The 17,465-nt window shown below is 46.3% G+C and overlaps 3 protein-coding genes and 1 long non-coding RNA gene across 7 annotated transcripts in view; 2 read left to right on the top strand and 2 right to left on the bottom strand.

Moving 5' to 3' along the window:
- arid1ab (AT-rich interactive domain 1Ab) overlaps positions 1-4,140 on the top strand; it is a 43,320-nt gene extending 39,180 nt beyond the window's left edge. For 2 of the 3 annotated variants that reach the window (XM_061818432.1, XM_061818441.1), the window contains 2 exons: positions 221-351; positions 433-4,138. In XM_061818432.1, coding sequence (XP_061674416.1) covers positions 221-351; positions 433-2,199 — 1,898 coding nt within the window. In that variant the 3' untranslated portion in view covers positions 2,200-4,138. Of the gene's footprint in view, positions 1-220; positions 352-432 lie in introns of all 3 variants that reach the window. The other variant, XM_061818423.1, reaches the window with a different exon arrangement.
- Positions 4,141-5,364: 1,224 nt separating this feature from the next.
- LOC133500467 (uncharacterized) lies at positions 5,365-17,016 on the top strand. 2 transcript variants are annotated; one of them, XR_009794913.1, is made up of 3 exons: positions 5,365-5,482; positions 7,926-7,978; positions 16,601-17,016. It is a non-coding gene; the product is annotated as an uncharacterized LOC133500467 (long non-coding RNA). The 2 variants fall into 2 exon arrangements; XR_009794914.1 differs by lacking the exon at positions 16,601-17,016 and adding an exon at positions 13,777-13,901.
- LOC133500340 (uncharacterized) lies at positions 5,566-7,709 on the bottom strand. The gene is made up of 4 exons (XM_061818902.1): positions 7,574-7,709; positions 7,440-7,501; positions 5,705-6,479; positions 5,566-5,626 (listed from the first exon to the last, which is right to left on the bottom strand). Exons 1-3 carry the CDS (start codon positions 7,594-7,596, stop codon positions 5,710-5,712), a joined length of 855 nt encoding a protein of 284 aa, XP_061674886.1. The 5' UTR covers positions 7,597-7,709; the 3' UTR covers positions 5,566-5,626; positions 5,705-5,709.
- Positions 11,937-14,147, bottom strand: tpbga (trophoblast glycoprotein a). Its single transcript, XM_061818772.1, has 2 exons — positions 13,739-14,147; positions 11,937-13,017 (listed from the first exon to the last, which is right to left on the bottom strand). The coding sequence occupies exons 1-2, from the start codon at positions 14,020-14,022 to the stop codon at positions 12,162-12,164; spliced, it is 1,140 nt and encodes a 379-aa protein (XP_061674756.1). The 5' UTR covers positions 14,023-14,147; the 3' UTR covers positions 11,937-12,161.
- Positions 17,017-17,465: the final 449 nt, after the last annotated feature.

Raw genomic sequence — 17,465 nt, 5'->3', positions numbered from 1 at the left:
AATAATACGACAAGTGAGGATTTCGATTGATAAATCTAGGATAAAAAGCTAGTTAAAAATTGGATTTTTTAAAAATATATTCACATTCGTGAAAAGTATAACAACAGTATAGTAGTATAAATAATGTAGTGTGTTTTTTTTTTTTTTTTTTTTTTTTTTTTTTTTACAGTGGTAGCTAAAGTTTAATGAAAGTTATTTTTTGACGGCGATGTATTGATAGGCACACCTGAAGCGTGGCGTGTGATGATGTCACTGAAGTCAGGGTTGTTAGCGGAGAGCACCTGGGCCTTGGACACCATCAACATCCTACTCTATGACGACAACAGCATCACCACTTTCAACTTGTGCCAGGTTGCCTCCGCGAAGCCGCGACCTCCCGGCCGCTTTGCCGAGGTCTCGGGTCTCGCTGACTTTTGCGGTCTTCTTTCGCAGCTGCCTGGATTCCTGGAACTGGTGGTGGAGTACTTCAGGCGGTGCCTGATCGAGATCTTCGGCATCCTGAAGGAGTACGAAGTGGGCGATCCCGGCCAGCGCACCCTCCTCGACCCCGACGCCGCCGAGGACTCGGACGACGACGTGCCGATGCCCGAGGGGGAGCTCGTCGGCACGGACGAAGAGGACGACGACGAGGACGAGGAGGCGGCCGACGCCGGGGTGCGGGTGAAGGAGGAGGAAGAGGAGGAGAGGTCCCAAAAAGACGGGGGCGAGGAAAAGCCAAGGGTCAAGGAACCTGCTACCTCAGGGTCTTCCCAGGACCCCGTTGCGGAGAAGCCCAAGCAGGCGAGCAAGTTTGACAAACTCCCCATCAAGGTGGTACGCAAGAAGAACCCCTTCCAGGGCAGCCACGCGTCCAAACTGGGCCAGCGGCAGAGCTTCGACAGCGGCCTGGTCCACTGGAGCGTGGGCGGCGGCGATATCACCGAGCACATCCAGACCCACTTCGAGAGCCGCGTCAGCCGCCTCAAGACCCGCAAGCGCCCGCCCAAGGAGACCAGAGCGGGGCCCGACGTCCCGCGCTCGGCGGTCCCGCAGCTCCCGACGGCGGCGGGCGCCCCGGTGACCGCCACCATCGACGACGTCCTGTCGGCGCGGCCGGGCTCCGTCACGGAGGAGGCGGTGCGGGGCGGCGCCGAGGAGCAAAAGGAGAACGGCAAGTACCTGTTCAGCATCAACCCCGAGCTGCAGAGCCGGCGCAACGTGAAGATTCTGGAGGACGAGCCGCACAGCAAGGACGAGACGCCGCTCAGCACGCTGGCCGACTGGCAGGACTCGCTGGCGCGGCGCTGCGTCTGCGTGTCCAACATCGTGCGCAGCCTCTCCTTCGTGCCGGGCAACGACCAGGAGATGTCCAAGCACCCGGGCCTGCTTCTGCTCCTGGGCCGCCTGGTCCTGCTGCACCACCGGCACCCCGAGCGCAAGCAGGCGCCCGTCACCTACGAGAAGGAGGACGAGGAGGACGAGGGCGTGAGCTGCGAGCGCGACGAGTGGTGGTGGGACTGCCTGGAGGTTCTGCGGGAGAACTGCCTGGTGACTTTGGCCAACATCTCGGGCCAGCTGGACCTGTCCGTGTACTCTGAGAGCATTTGCCTGCCGCTTCTGGACGGGCTGCTCCACTGGGCCGTGTGTCCCTCGGCCGAGGCCCTGGACCCCTTCCCCACGCTGGGCCCGCACGGCTCTCTGTCGCCGCAGAGACTGGTCCTGGAGACCCTGAGCAAGCTGAGCATCCAGGACAACAACGTGGACCTGATCCTGGCCACGCCGCCCTTCAGCCGGCTGGAGAAGCTGTATGGCGCCCTGGTGCGGCTGGTGGGCGAGCGCAAGGCGGCCGTGTGCCGCGAGATGGCCGTGGTGCTGCTGGCCAACCTGGCGCACGGCGACGGCCTGGCGGCGCGCGCCATCGCCGTGCAGAAGGGCAGCGTGGGCAACCTGCTGGGCTTCCTGGAGGACAGCCTGGCCGCCACGCAGTACCAGCAGAGCCAGAGCACGCTGCTCCAGATGCAGGCGCACTTCGAGCCCACCAGCGTGGACATGATGCGCAGGGCGGCGCGGGCCCTCCACGCCCTGGCCCGGCTGGAGGAGAACCACTCGGAGTTCACGCTGTACGAGTCGCGGCTGCTGGACGTGTCCGTGTCGCCGCTCATGAACTCCAGCGTGTCGCAGGTCATCTGCGACGTACTCTTCCTCGTGGGCCAGTCGTGACAGCCGTGGGGGCCCTCCTTCCGTTCCCCCGGCGCCCTGACTTTTTTTGTGAGCGAAACTTTTTGACTGTCCTACGATTTTATTTTCTTTCTTTTTTTTTTTTTTTTTTTTTTTTTTTTTTTTTTTAATTTATGCAAAATCACCTCGGATTCCACTGTCTTTCTCCCTCTACTGCGAAAAGGAAGGAATACCATGAAGTAGAAAGATAACCGCGGGAGAAGAATGGATGGGGAAGCCCCCCCCCCCCCCCGCCCCCACACCCACCCCTCCTCGCTTAGCCCTGAAACGACTTGTTTTTTTTTTTTAATGAAAATACAAAAATATCCCTAAAAAAAAAAAATAATAACTGTAACCAAAGTTGCTGTCTCGTTTACAGTCAGTTTTGGGGAAGCTTGCTTTCTCCCCCCGAGAACTCGGGATTGCTGTAATGCCCCCCCCCCCCCCACACCTACAAATACAAACACACCACATCCGGGGGGGCGGACACGTGTGCTCTCCTGTGCAGTAGATTGTAGGATTTTATTTTATTTTTTTTTCTCCCCCCCCCCCCCCTGTACTGTACACCTTCAAAAAAAAAAAAAAAGTGTCGACATACTGTAATAATACTGTTTCACACTGAGATACGCCGGCTTGGCAGCAAACTGTAGTTTTTGTCGAAAGCGACGGCCTCCCCGACCCCCCCCCCCCCCCGCCCCCGCCCCTCAAAAGTACGGTGAACCTACAACACCCCGACCTCTTCTTCTTCTTCTTCTCTTTTGTCCCTCGATTGTATGCCGTTCTTCTCGGACCGCTCCTCGACGCTCGATCCAAGCAGACCCGCCCGGCTGCGCTGTGTATATAAACCATGTTGTACATGAATTACACCCCCCCCCCCCGCCCCCAAAAATCCCCTACACCCCCCACCCCTCACCCCCTTCCTTATCTCTCTTGTGCGCGCTCTCTCTCTTTTCGTTCCCAATTCTGTCGCTTCACCGTTTTTAAAAATTACCACTTAAGACACACAAGACACACGAGGCTGTCTGGTGCGGCTGTAGAGAATATTGAAAAAAAATATTAAAAAAACGAGAAAAAAAAGTCTTGAGTAACAGCTAGACCTTGATGAAGAAAGTTTTTATTTTTTTTTTTTCCAGTGATGCGGATTCTGCATATTTGTATTTCAGATGTAGCTAAAAACTTGATGTAAAGTTCCTCCCTCTATGCCCCCATTTTTTTTCTCCCCCCCCACCCCACCCCGAAGACCCACCTCCCCTTTTTTTGGCTCAATGAATATCATTTATTCAGTATCAAATCTTTATACTATATGTTCCACGTGTTAAGAATAAATGTACATTAAATCTTGCTAAGAGCTTTGCTGTGGATTTATTCAGTACCTGTATTGAAAGTAGTATTTTATATTCCTCAAATAAAAGTATGTTAATTTATGTTAATGAAACTGCTTTTCTTTTGAAAATGACGACCCTAAGTGACTAATCTTTGAAATGATGTGCATATTTATACGACAGTGAACCTGTTTTTTGTGATCAATAGTCCAGACAAACTTGTAATAGATGGGATTCAATGTACGTTGAAATGCCATAGATATGCTAGTCATGGTTAGCATAGATACTTTTAAACTACAGACGTAGTGGTACACGCCTGCGTTTAGCGCGGGATCGATTCCCGCTCAGTGATGGTGTCTATCTGCCCTGCGACTGACTGGCGACCAGTTCAGGGTGTAGTCTGCCTGTCAGGCTCCAGCTTTCCCGCAACCCTTGTGAGGATAAGCGGCTTGGATCATAACATGACTTTTAAACTGTTACATTTACCCATGGGGTAGAAACAAGTCCAGATTGTCTCCTTTGTAAAACTTTAATTTGCTCAAACATTAACAGAAAAAATTACATCTTTCCCCATTCTGTAAATTTAATGAAATTTCATAATTCCCCCCCACCCTCATATTGTAAAAATAACCTGTAAATGTTTTGAAAATCATGTTTGTGCACATTTTCACGAACAATGTACTAAAATTTAAGCAGTGTATGATTGTGCAGGTCGTGTAATAGTTAAAGTATGAAATGTAATTATTGTCCATGTTCAACTTGGGAACGATGCGAGCCTGCCATAAAGTTTTTTTCACAAAAAAAAGGGCCATCCTGGCATGCAAGACAAAGCCACTAGATGGCAGCAGCACTACAAGTGTCAAAAGCATCACATTTCTAACAAGGGGGGGGGTTGAAGCCAAAAAAGAACTTATCCCAACATCTTGATACGCCGCCATCAAAAGTTTAATTTTTTATATTCCAATCTGAACTTCACTTCTGGGATGGTTTTACAGTGGGTAAGATCCTGAGTTCACAGGTGCAGCCATCTTGGAAATTGGGACTTGGCCAAGCGTTGCGACCACTGATTTATATTAAAAAAAAAAAAAAAAAAAACTGAATGGCTCATTGGCCACCGTAGCTGATGTCGCCGGAAGCAGATGTCCGCCATCTTGATACTCCCAAAAACAACCATGCCGACCTGTGCGGCAACAGGTGCGTTAATCGCCAGTTTCTTGGCGGTGAGAAAACATTCCACAGGTAAGTTAAAGATTTGCTTTGTAAAGGTTTTTAATTTTCCTTTGAGCTTAATTCACTTGAACAAAGGGTTTAGTTCACGCTGCTTCACCTTTATAGGCAATTTTTTCACGAAAAAAAAAAAAAATTTCCCAAACTTCAGTGCATAAGCAAGAAAACATTTCCTGTGAAATTTGATGAATACAGCAAATGGAATTTGGTTTAAGAAAGCGAGGAAACAAGTTTAAATGTCTGAAATAGGAAGTCAGACAAATTGAACAATGAGTTTAGCATGTATTTTCATTGAGAGTCCTTATTTCCCAAAATACTTATAAAATTTTTATGACCCCCCCCAAAAAAAAAAAAAAAGCTTAGTTTTTTCAATGTTATGAAGATAGTGCTTGACAGCGTATTTTGGGAAAAGTTAACATGTCACGACAATCGTGCCCTAGGTAATGTGCAAGGTTTCTTGATAGTGTTCTGTCTTTCCTTTGCACTTGGCTTACCAAGTCGAATTAAAAACCTTTGTTACCAGAACTGGGGGGGGGGGGGGGGGAGCTCACAAGACCAGTTTTAATTCTACATGCCAAACTGAAAATCCACCATAATCCAACCTGTTAACTACATCATGCACACATTTTTGGGAGTACCAAGATGGCGACCAACTGGCATCCCCCTCGATATGTATACACTATCAAGTTCCCCAGATCAGATGGTGAGGATAAGCGGCTTGGGGACAAGCTGAAAAGGTACCGAACACCATTTCCACACAAAAAGCACTCTGGCTCCCAGAATTGTTTTGAAAGTACCAAGAGAAAAAGCAGTACACAAATTAGCAGCGATAATGTACTTTATTTTCCAAAAGCCAACACTAAAATGGCCAGCCGTCACTCCTGTTAGAAAGAAGAAAAAAAAAAAAAAGGATTTAAATCATTTTTAAAAAGTGCTCCATACATTCAAGTGGACATTACCATGGTCAGGGTCTTAGCTTGATTCTGGCCCACTTCGTGCCAGTGTGAGCCCAGCTGGTAGCAGGCTTCTGGGGGGCCACCTTTTGTTTCTTCTGGGACGCGGGGTCCTTCAGGCGCCTGATGGGGAAGCCACCGTAGCGGCTGGGGATGATCAGGACGTTCGTGGGGGCGTAGCGTTCCCCGTCGGATCCCGCCCCGGACCGGCCTCCGCTCGCCTGCTGCGCTTTATTACTTTGGCCCACATGGTGACCCTGGTTGTGGTTCGGAAAGGTTTTTTGCAGTCTTGCTGGTTTCTGCCCAATCAGGACTTTGGTGGCGGCGCCGTTGGCTGACGTCCGCATGTTGGCCAAGAACTTGCGTTTGCCGTAACTTGTCGAGAAAAAGCCAGACGACTTCTCAGCGCGTTGCCCGCTGTTCGGTTTCTGGAATCTTTGAAGCGGTCCGACCGCCAGGTCGGACTTCGGCGGGTTGAACCTGCTCAGGGAGCCAGAACTCGCGATGGCCGTTGAGAGGCTCACCCGCTGGGGCTTGACCGGCACCGCTTTCTTGAGAGACACGGCCACGGGGCGGCGGCGGACCACCTTGAGTGACGAGTAGCCGCCGCCGCCAGACGAAGGTTTGCCGCCTTGAGCGGAGACTTCGGCACTACTGCCACTTTGGACTGGGGCTCGAACCTGGGCCGCTTGTCTGAATTGATTCTGGGGAGCTTTGCCGGCACGTCTTGGATCGCTGCCGCCGCCATCTTGCACAAAGCCAACATATGTCTTGCCTTGAGCTGAAAGTCAAAAATCAAAATATATTTCAAAATCAGCAAAGTACTTTCGCGGTCAAATTCATCCGTCAATGGCAGCGAACGAGTCTTTCGTCTTAGCTAGTTAAGAGCCGAGTAGACTGGACCAGGTACCACGACTGCTACATAAAGAAATTGTCAACATGCACATTACAGGAGCCTAAATTTCATTTACAAGATTTTTAGTCTTTAACTTTAAAAAAAAAAATGGAAAAAAAAAAAAAAAAAAAAAAAAAAAAATTGTAAATAGCTTCTGTGCAGTACATTTTAGAGTATACTTTAACGCAAACTGTAAAACTTTTAAAAAAAAAAAAAAAAAAACACCTTTGTATTTATTTTTTTAACTTACGGTAAGTACTCACTAGCTTGGTGTATTAAAAGTTAGTTTCATTAAAATAGGAATTTTGACTGACTTGTTGATTTTTTTATTAAATAAAAAGTAAATAGCTTATGTGCAGTACAATTTTTTCATTATTAATAAATGTTAACTCAAACCCTACAACACGTATTTAAAAAAAACTTTGATCAGCAGAGGCTTTTATTTTTTAAACTTACAGTAAGTACTCACTAAAATCACTAGCTTGGAATATTAAATTACTGTATTTATATAAAAAAATTCTAGGTTAGTTTCATTAAAACTGACTTATTGCAGATTTTTTTTTTTTTTTTTTAAATTACCTCTTTAAAATTTACTTTTAGAATTTGTAAATCCTACTCCAACTGGTAAGTGATGACAATTCTAAAGTATTCTTGCTATATGCACATTACACAGAAAATGAACTAATCTTTACTTTTAAATATATATTTTTTAATACTTATAAATTTATAGTGCAATCTCCAACTGGTAAGCAATGACAATTCTAAAAGTATTTTTTGGTGTGTGCACATTACACTGAAAATAAAACTTCAATCCATATTAAAAATAAATACAAAGTTTGTGTTCACCTTGTCGAGAAGCCCACAAACAGCGTACATGCTCTGCTTGAAGGTAGCAAAGCAGCAAGACCCTGCACGTACGCAAAAATTTTATTAAAATAAAAACCAATCAAAAATATTAATAATGTTTTCGTCAAACTTACCCCAAATAAATTCCACAAGCCATTTCTGCAGGCGGGCAGCCTGGGTCAAAGCAACAGTAGCCACAAAACTCAACGTCAAGCTACTTGCTCTGCACCGGCATGATGCGTCCAAGTGCTGCTTTTAACCGCTCCACTTGCTTGGCTTCTAATCAAGGTGAGGGCCTGCAGGTGTGGCGGGCCGGTTGGGCGGGGGGGGGGGGGGGGGGCGTAAGTCAGAATTTGGTGTGTGTGTTGGGGGGCTGTGAGAGGGATTTTTAATTTATTTAATAGGGGAAAAAAAAAAAATCACATCTGTCTGTTTATTGCCACAATCATGTTGGTCATTATAGTCATTGATTTTTTTTTTTTTTAGGTTTATGTAAATACAGAAAGATGGGTGGAAAATGGAATGAAGCATTTTTCAAGGTGAGTTTTGATTTTATTATTTTCTTTATGTATTTCAACCAGTACTTGTCAGATTTTTTTTTAACAAGCAAAAAAAATGAAAATAGGGAACATTTAAAACCAAATATACATATTAAAAGATAACATTTCTGCAAAGGTTTTTTTTTTAATCAATATGAATATATCTTGTACATTTGAAAAACATAACATGTGACATCTTGTAGTTAATGAAATAAGTGTTTATTTTTTTTTTATTAATATGATGAATATACTATGTTGGACATTTGAAAAAAAAAAAAAACCAAGTACAAAATGTTTTATAATGTGACATCTTGTAGTTAATTAAATAAGTGAAAATGATTTTAAACGTGGGTGATGCAGCCGGAAAGCGTCGGCCTCACAGTCCTGAGGACCCGGGTTCGATCCCGGACCCGCCTGTGTGGAGTTTGCGCGTTCTCCCCGTGGCGGCGTTGGTTTCCTCCGGGTGGGCACTCCGGTTTCCTCCCGCATCCCACAAAACGTGCAACATCAATTGGACACTCTAAAATTGTCCCAAGGTGTGATTGGGAGTGCGGCTGTTTGTCTCGATGTGCCCTGCGATTGGCCGGCGACCAGTTCAGGGTGTACCCCGCCTCCTACCCGTTGACAGCTGGGATAGGCTCCACCACTCCCGTGACCCTTGTGAGGATAAGCGGATAAGAAAATGGATGGGTGGTATAATACAAAAAAATATAGTAGGGGGGGGGGCGTCCATTATCTTTGCAAAGGAGGAATGGATGGCGATTGAATTCAGTGCTCTTGATATGATGAATTTCATATTTTCATGCTGTGAAATTCATAGAGCGTGACCTTGCGGCTCATAAGTACATGGGGCGACTTTAAAGCAGTGTCGTAGTGGAGAGGACGAGCACTTTCTTCCCTCCTTCCTCGCTTCCTTTGCTTCCTGATGAGCGCCGGAGTGCCTTGGCTTACATCAAAGTCACAATTTCCGGCGGCAGGAAATCGCCCTGGCGACAGCGGCCGGAATTCTTTCCATTACGCACGCAACGCGCAAAATCTCTTGTCGCGTTCGAGCCGTGCCACTTTTTTTTTTTTTTTTTTTTTTTTTTTTTGTGGATGTCGTATTATTTATTTTTATTTTTGTTTACTTTGCACAGAAAATGTGCCACATAGTCATACGCCAACCCTATCATATTTATGTTCAATTATTATCTTTCTGATAGTGTCAATGTGTTGTTTGCAGTATTAATTGGATGCCAGGAAACTCCAAATAATGCAAGTAATGACAGAATAAATATGAATACAGTACAGTAGAATAATTATAATCATAGTAGTAGTATCATTATTGTAATTGTTATTAGCAGTAATATTATTAGTATTACTATTAGGTTCCAGACCACAGTCGCAATTGGTGAAATCCGAGAAGCAGTGATCACATTTTTTTTAATTGATGCATAATTTAAAGGTGTACTACCCTGCTGCCGGGACGCTTATAATTTTTTTTTTTTTTTTGCACACTCCTATTACCATACTTTCAGAAACATCTTTTAAACCCTTAAAAATTACAGTCTTGCACACTGGGGCTGAACATTGTGTATTTTATACCTTATAATGTGTTTTAATTCATTTTTGTATTACTTTTTTTTAGCAGTGTTAAATGTTTTAATCAATGAATTGGATTTTACCACGTTGAAAAATTACAGCATAAAAAATTACAGCATGCACTCAAAATACCACCATATGCCATATTATTTGACCCCCCCCCAAAAAAAAAAAAAAAAAATCTGCAATGCGCTGATTCCGCCACAATCTAGCGAGGGAACGCCATTTCTTTACAACGAAATAAGGTTTTAACTTCCAAGAAGACAAAGTCATAATCTTGAGAAAATTTGACGTTATTATCTTGTGCGTTGAAGAGTGGATGCGAAGGTCGTGACGCGGGCGGCAATCGCGAATAGAACAGAAATGAACGGCTAGCCGAAGACCCGTCTCATCCGCCGCGGGTGTGGAAAGTCACTCGGTCTCTCGGGTCCGCTATTGTCTTTCGCGGACGCGCCGCTCGCTCGATTCCGGGCCGAGCTAGCGATCGACGCGTGAGGAGGATGATGAAGTACTCTGCCGCTCGCCGCTATCTGGTCCCGCCTTCAAAATGGGTCACGGGCCTTCGCAGTCAAGCAGACGAAAAAAAAAAAAAAAAAAAAACTTCAAAGGCTTCCCTACGTCGTTTAAATGGCGCCAAAATGTATTGAAGACTTTATCGCGGGCAGCTAGCTTGTTGCTAAGTTGTGTGCGAACACACACACACACAAAAAAAAAGGCAATCTTTTTCTTGAACAAAGGTCAAAGTTTGTTTGGGATTTTATTCCCAAAATCAAAATGATTGATTTAAAAAGGAAAAAATAAATGTAGTTGTTTACAGTTTATAAAAATATTCATATTTCCCTTGGAGAAAAAGTCCCCCCCCCGACCCCCTTGAAAAACTTTTATTGTATTTGGTGAAAAAGTTATATTTTTCTGGGAATAAAATTGCGATCTACTGTCACATTTATTTTTAGAAAAATAGGATAATTTATTTAAAAAGGAAAAAAAATAAATTTAGTTTTTTATAGTTTTATAAAAATATTCAGATTTCCCCTGGAGAAAAAGCTCCCCCCCCCAAAAAAAAATAATCTTATTTTGTTTGGTGAAAAAGTTACATTTTTCTGGGAATAAAATTGTGGTCTAATGTAACATTTCTTTTTAGAAAAATATGATCATTTATTTAGAAAAATAAAGTTATATTTTAAGAAAACAATAAGATTTTATTTAATTACAGTACCTTTTTTGTAAAAAAAAAAAAAAAGTTTTATTTTTTGTGGCGGGAAAAAGTTATCTTATGAAAAAAAAAGGTGTATTTCTCTACTAAAACGAGTCAATTACTTTAAAACAAATATTTTCGGAAAATAAACGGTTCTCAAGAACAAAGTCATATTTTGTTTAACAATTTTTCGGTGGTGGAGAAGTATAGATGTTTTTTTGTAAAAAGTCTCAATTTCCCTGTGACCCTTGTGAGGACAAGCGGCTAACAAAATGGATGGATGAATGAAGTCTCAATCTTACAAAAAATAAAAAAAATAATGATGAAACAAAATTTTTAGGAAAAAAAAATTTCAGGAAAAAAAAGTTGAAAAAAATATATTTTTTATTTTTTTATTTATTATTTTTTTTTTTCAAGGGAAGAATATTTTTCATCTAAAGCAACCAATTCCTCCGACTCCAAGTATTATTGATGTGCTCTTCCGAGGGCGGCGAGGCGACTTTTCTCGATCGCGGCGTTAGCCTAGCGGCCGCGAGGACGGGACGATGGCGGTTTCCCCCCACGGACCTCGGCGCCGCTCGACACGAACGATGAGCAGCGCGGGAAACAGAGCTGTGAGTGGGTGTCGAGTGAGACCTCTTCGAGGGCGGAGGGGGGCCCGTGGGGGGGGGGGGGCACAGTTATGAAGTAACCACGATCTCAAGACGTTAGCACAGCAAAAAATGTTTTCGTACAATCGCGGCCGTGCGTTTGCGCTAAATGAGGCTTGTTGACACATCGCCGCTTCGTGTAGTTTTATTGTGGTACAGTATTGCACATGCAGTAAAACGGCGTAAAAGTCAGGGGGGGGGGGGCTTCGTCTTTGGCGTCAAACAGTGGGGGCGTCCCCCGAAAGACCTGGAAAGACTGTAAAGTCATTTGCAAGCTACAATCAAACGTTCACGTCGTCTTTGTGGCAAAAGAAAATGGCGCTTTCACGTCGCCCGGGATCATCTGTCTCTCGTCACGGCGAGAAAGGAAAAGTTCCTTGAAACAGAAAAACGCGGGGGCCGGCTTTTGAAGAGCCTCGGCCTCCGCGACTGCTTCTCGTCACTGTGACAATAAAAGTCGAGGCGCTGAAACAAGGCGAAAAAAAAAAAAAAAGGAAGAAGAAGAAATGAAAGGAACGGGGGGGGGGGGGGGGGGGGCTGGGCCTGTGCCGAATTATCGTCCTTCCTGATGCCAGAGTCTTGAAATAATTCACATTCGGAGCTCATTCAAGCCCAGACGGCGTTTTGAACCCGGCGAGATGCTGCTCGCCGTTTTGTCGACACGGAAACGCTCGCGTGGAAGACGGGAAAACCGGAGTCACGTCATCTAAGTTTATGAACGCATTTGTACATTTTTGTACAAGGCCGGGCGGGGGTCTCACATGTCGGTGCCCGAGGACACCCGAGACAGGCGGGGGTCCGAGTCCATCTCGAAGCGGTAGTGGTATCCCTCCCAGACCTCCCTGCAGGCATCGCGCATTTCATACACGCGCCTCTTGATGCCCTTGCGGTTCAGGTAGAGCACCAAGAGGAAGACCAGGCCCACGAGGCCCAGCACCAGGCCCAGGAACACGTAGGAGGTCTGCAGGGCCAGTTCGGCACCGGCGCCCCTCCGGCGGCACCCCAGGCTGCCGGAGGCGCCGACCGCCGAGAGCAGCGAGGAGTTCCTCAGGGCGGCGGGGAAGGCGCAAACCAGTCTCTCCGCGTCCCGGACCCGACCCCGGGAACGGTTGAGCCAGCGGGCGAAAGGTTCGATGCCGCACACGCACGTGAAAGGGTTCTCGCCCAGGAGGATCTCGGCCTCGGGGAGAGAGTCCAGCTCGCGGAGGCCCTCCTCGGGCACGTTCTTCAACGAGTTGAGGCTCAAATCCAGTTCCCGGAGATCCCCCAAACCGGCGAAGCTGGCGTTGCGCACGGCCACCAGGGAGTTGTTGGCCAGCAGCAGGCGCCGAAGCGCGCCCAGGTGGGAGAAAATACGCGGCGGTAGGTAAACGAGGCCGTTGTGCGACAGGTCCAGGCCCCGCAGCGACGTCAGAGCGCTCCAGCGCAGCGCCATGGCCAAGTCCAGCACGGCCGAGTGGTTGGAGAGGGCGTGGCTCAGGTTGAGCTCGCGCAGGGATTGGTTGGCCACAGTGAAGGCCTCCGGGTGGACCACCGCCAGCTGGTTGGAGCTCAGGTCCAGGGACCGAAGACTCGGCAGGCCGCCGAAGGCGTGAGAGTCCACCTCGGAAATCCTGGAGGACAGATGGAGGTTTTTCCTTCAGTTCGGCCGCCGTCACAGTGCCTGATTTGACTTGAGAGCAAAAATCTGAGATACGAGTGCCGTGCGGCGTGGTGGCGCCGAACTTCACGCGGGCTAGCGAAACTTAGCTTTGTCGTCGACGGATATACAAACGTAAAACTGCAGCAGCACATGTAGACAGACAGCGTAGCAAGTAGAGGTGGAACAATTACTAATAGATTAGCGCATTAATTGACAACTTTTAAGACAAAAGAAAAAAATACAAAACATTTTCATTGCCTAACTTTGTAACGCTAAAAAAATAACTTTGAATGTTTCATTTAAAATTGGAGGGTCGGTAATGGAAAAAAATCTGTAAATTATTATCCAAGAATCCAAAGAGATAATAAAATAAAGCAAAAAAAAAAAAAAATTAAAGTGCAAGCCGCTCCGAATTCAAAAGATTAAAAAAAGAAACAAAAGTTAGACAGTAATGCCTTCCTATTTTTGTTACTTTAGTAAAATATGAATTCTAACATTTAACTAAAAATATGTATGTATTGATTTATTAGATATTAAACTGTATTCATAAATGTTAATATGAAAAGAATACGTACGGACGCTATTTAGAAACCTCAACAATTATTTCACGTAATAATCGAAAATGAGAAATGTACTTTTGATCGGCGGATCGATCAATCGATTGATCGACCCATCGACGAGGTTTTACGTGCCTGTTGTTGCTGAGGTTGAGGTTGGTGACGTTCCGCAGGCCTCGGAAGGACTCCGGTCCGACGCGCGCGATCCGGTTGCCGGTGATGAAGAGGTTCCGGGCGTACCCCGGAATCCCGACCGGGACGGCGCGCAGGTCCTGGGCCACGCACTTCACCGTGTGCGCCGCCTCGGAGCACTCGCAGCCCGTCGGGCAGGACGACGACGGAGGCGGCGGCGGCGCGTAAACGCAACCCAGCAGCTGCGCGAGCAGCAGGAGGCGGCGAGGGCGGCTCGAGTCCGGCATGTTGGCCCAAAAAAAAACGGGAGGACGGAGGAGGTTCAGATCCCGGAGAAACGCATCGCCCGGCGGAGCTGCCGGCCACTTCCACGCGATCGCCGGCGGCCACGAGTTGGGGAGTGGGGGACAGGAAGGGGCGGGGGCGGGAGTGGGGGTGGGGGTGCTTTGCGAGAGAAAAGGAAGAGGGCGTCGCTTCTTTGCAAACAAATCAAGTTAGAAAAGAAGAGTGGAGGAGGAGGGAAGGGGGGGGGAGGGGGCGAGAAACACGGAGCGCAGAGGAGGGGCTTGAAGTCCGGGGGCCGGATCCGGATCCAGTGGGTCCGATCCAAGCCTCCCTCTCACGAGGAGGCACGCGCAGACTTGAATGTATCACACTACAGTCGTTTTCAGCAGAACGTGCGATGGCGACCGCGTGAGACAATCCGAAAACTGCAAGCAAAACTTTGGGTCGCATCCGGAACTGTGCGATCTCATGAAATCCAGAACTCCAGATCGGATCGGGCAAAGTCGGTCATGCAGCCCAACATTATGTGTGTCCTTTTAAGTGCGACGTAGTCATTAACGTGTATTCCGACTAGGGATTAAACCGTTTCCAGAAACAAACGGAGCAAATCTGCAAGAAACATTTTATTGAACAAGAACAATCATCTTTATTAGTTTACACATGTTCATAAATACATTCTTGTCCAGACAGTACCCGGGAAGGTTTTTCTGCTCGGAGCTCGTCTGCGGTTCTCGAGATCAGAGAATTTGGAAGCGTAAATTGATAGCGAGCCCCCCCCCCCCCCCCCCGCTAGCCTTTGTTAGCGGACCGCAGGTCTTCGCATTCCACGACCCGCCGGATCCTGGTTACCGCAAAGCACCGCGGCGGTGGGGGAAAAAAAGCAACTCTTAAAAAAATGATTGCCCCCGTCACGGCAATATTTGAAACTTAGAAATCTGATCAAAATATCCCCTTGAGTCGGGGAAAAAATTGGAGAAATCACAAGAAGAAAGTCAAGCGAATCCAAAGCAAAATGTTTACGAATTCGTTAGACGAGCAAGAAATAATCGGACACCTCAGTTAGCGAGTTTTACGCCAACTGGAAACGCATTTAGCACTAAAGAGTTGGTTTGCCTTGCCTGACAGGAAGCGAGCAAAGATGGAGACCGCTAATGTTAGCTCATCGCGGTTGCTGGCTAGCTAGTTACCGAGATTGACCAAATTCTTGCGAACACACAATTTGGATCGGTTGTGACTGCTGTCAGCCCTTTCCGTCAATCTCTTTGAGATATTTGCGCCAAGTGAAAATCTAGATGCGTGCTTTAGCGTGTTATGCTAGCTGGTGAGCTAGTTTGTGGAATTTGCTCACATTTTGTGAAGAAGTTACTTTGATTTGGGGATCTTATGCAACTGATAGCACGAATTTGAGCCCTTCTAAGACATTTGCACCGTGTAAACATGTAGACCGCTTAATTAGCTTACGCCGCTAGCTACTTAGCATGATAGACAATTATTTAGTAATAAAAAACTTTTGATTTTTATCATGTGGGACTCGCGTTATGCATTTGAGTCCGTCTGTTTGACGTGTCTGCGTTAAGTGACGATTTGCGCTACGTTAGCCTATATAAAATGGTAATTAGCGGGCTAGTTTGTCGGTTTGACCGACTTAGCGTGAACAAAGGGCTTACAGTTTGTATCTTTTTGTAGCGTTTGAGGCTATTTGGGCTTACCCCGCTAGCTACTTAGCATGATAGACAAGCATTTTGTAAAAAAAAAAAAAAAAAAACTTGATTTTTAGCATTTGCGACTGGCGTTATGCATTCGAGTCCGTCTGTTTTGATGTGTCTGCGTTAAGTGACGATTTGTCCTACGTTAGCCTATATAAAATGGTAAATTGGTTTGACCAACTTTGAACAAAGGACTTAGTTGGTATCTTTTTGTAGCGTTTGAAGCTATTTGGGCTGTTTAACAAGAATGAGTGAAGAAGTTCCTACTACGTTAGCTTATCAACCTAGCTAGCTACTAAGCAGAACTGAAGCTAAGTTAAGACAACTATGAGTTTGAATTTCTAGAGACTGGTGTTAAACATTTGAGCTTGTCCATTTGGGCTACAAAACAAGTCGACTGCTGTGTTAGCGACGGGTTTTCGCACCGCGTTGCGTTCACGGCGATGTCTAGCGGCGCTGACGATGCGCGCCGACTTTGAAGTGGAGGTGGGAAAATAGCGGGAGTGACACTTGTCATGTTGGTTTGTGTGGTAAGGGGGGGTTCTCGGGAGGGTTAGGGTTTTTATTCGGCGCGAAACCTGAGCCATCAAGGCTACCTGCTGCTTCGGAAGGGGGTTCCGGGGGGGGCTTAAGGAGCTATGTGATCGGGAACAATGGGGAGATTTGGACGTGTTTGCCACCGCCATGGCAACTGAGCTGGAGTGGCGGACATTGTGTGGAATTAAAAAGGCAAAAAATAAAACCGTAAAGAAAAAAACCCCACTCAAGTTGAACAAAATAACTGCTCTCATAACGTCAATTTCCTCAAATAGATGTTAAATTGATGCCGGGGGTCTACTCGACCGTCTCTCCTAAAATAAATATGTCTTTTCAGGTGTGCGTCATTATCGTTTTCCGAGGAACGCCGATTACAGTGCAGATCTACAGCGGACGTGGCATCTGTAAAGCTGCCGTTTCCATTGGGTGATCGAAGAGGAAGTGCCAGGGTCAGCGTTCGGGTGAGCGAGCGAAGCGATCATTTTGGACATTTGTCCAGTCCATATTTGGAGTTTATTATTGTTGTGGGTGCGTTTGTTTGTGTTACTCCTCCATGCGTGTTAACGTAGCAGTCGTTTTAAAGGTTTCCTGTAACATCTATGCTATTTTTTTTTTTTACTTCCGTTAGCCCATCTATGGCATTTAACATGATGTGTTAGCAGGAAGCCGAGATTATAAAATCAGGTTTGGTCGAATATTGGGATGTTTCAATACATACAATGTGTACTGTAATTCCCGGCCTACAGAGCGCTTCAATACTATTTGGTACATACGCCACAGCCAGTGCCCACATTGAAACACGAGATATTTACAAAGAAAGATGGCACACAGAGAGTTTAACACTAACGCTAGTGCCCCATGCTAATGCTAACGCCGCCGCGCTAACAAGGCCAGTTTAAAAAAAACAAAAAACATACTGGCAAAAATCACCAAGACACGGCAGTAACATGCTAGCGCGGTGCCAACAGGACCGGACCGGTAAAAGTCACTTCCTCGGCACATATATTCCACCGGTCTCACTCTTACCTTCTCCGCTTGAGTGCCCACTTTGCGGCCGTTAGAAAAAAAAAAATGCACAAATTAGCCGCGCCGCCGCATAAACCGCAGGGTTTGAAAGCGTGTGAAAAAAGTTGCGGTTTATAGGCCGGAAATTACGGTAATTCTCTTCTTTTCAAGAACCGTGACAGGAAGAGAGTCTTCTT

The sequence above is a fragment of the Syngnathoides biaculeatus genome, chromosome 1 (assembly GCF_019802595.1).
Source record: "Syngnathoides biaculeatus isolate LvHL_M chromosome 1, ASM1980259v1, whole genome shotgun sequence".
NCBI classification, from domain to species: Eukaryota; Metazoa; Chordata; class Actinopteri; order Syngnathiformes; family Syngnathidae; genus Syngnathoides; species Syngnathoides biaculeatus.
The sequence above is the reverse complement of the archived record's forward strand: the minus strand, read 5'-3'. Positions and strand labels throughout refer to the sequence as shown.

Excerpts from the sequence above, each read along its gene's own strand:
- LOC133500340 (XM_061818902.1), bottom strand. The coding sequence starts at position 7,596 with ATGGCTTGTGGAATTTATTTGGG. Across the intron at positions 7,502-7,573 it reads GCTTGTGGAATTTATTTGGG|GGTCTTGCTGCTTTGCTACC; the intron begins GTAAGTTTGACG and ends GCGTACGTGCAG. Across the intron at positions 6,480-7,439 it reads TTTGTGGGCTTCTCGACAAG|CTCAAGGCAAGACATATGTT; the intron begins GTGAACACAAAC and ends TTTGACTTTCAG.
- tpbga (XM_061818772.1), bottom strand. The coding sequence starts at position 14,022 with ATGCCGGACTCGAGCCGCCCTCGCCGCCTCCTGCTGCTCGCGCAGCTG. Across the intron at positions 13,018-13,738 it reads CTCAACCTCAGCAACAACAG|GATTTCCGAGGTGGACTCTC; the intron begins GCACGTAAAACC and ends TCTGTCCTCCAG.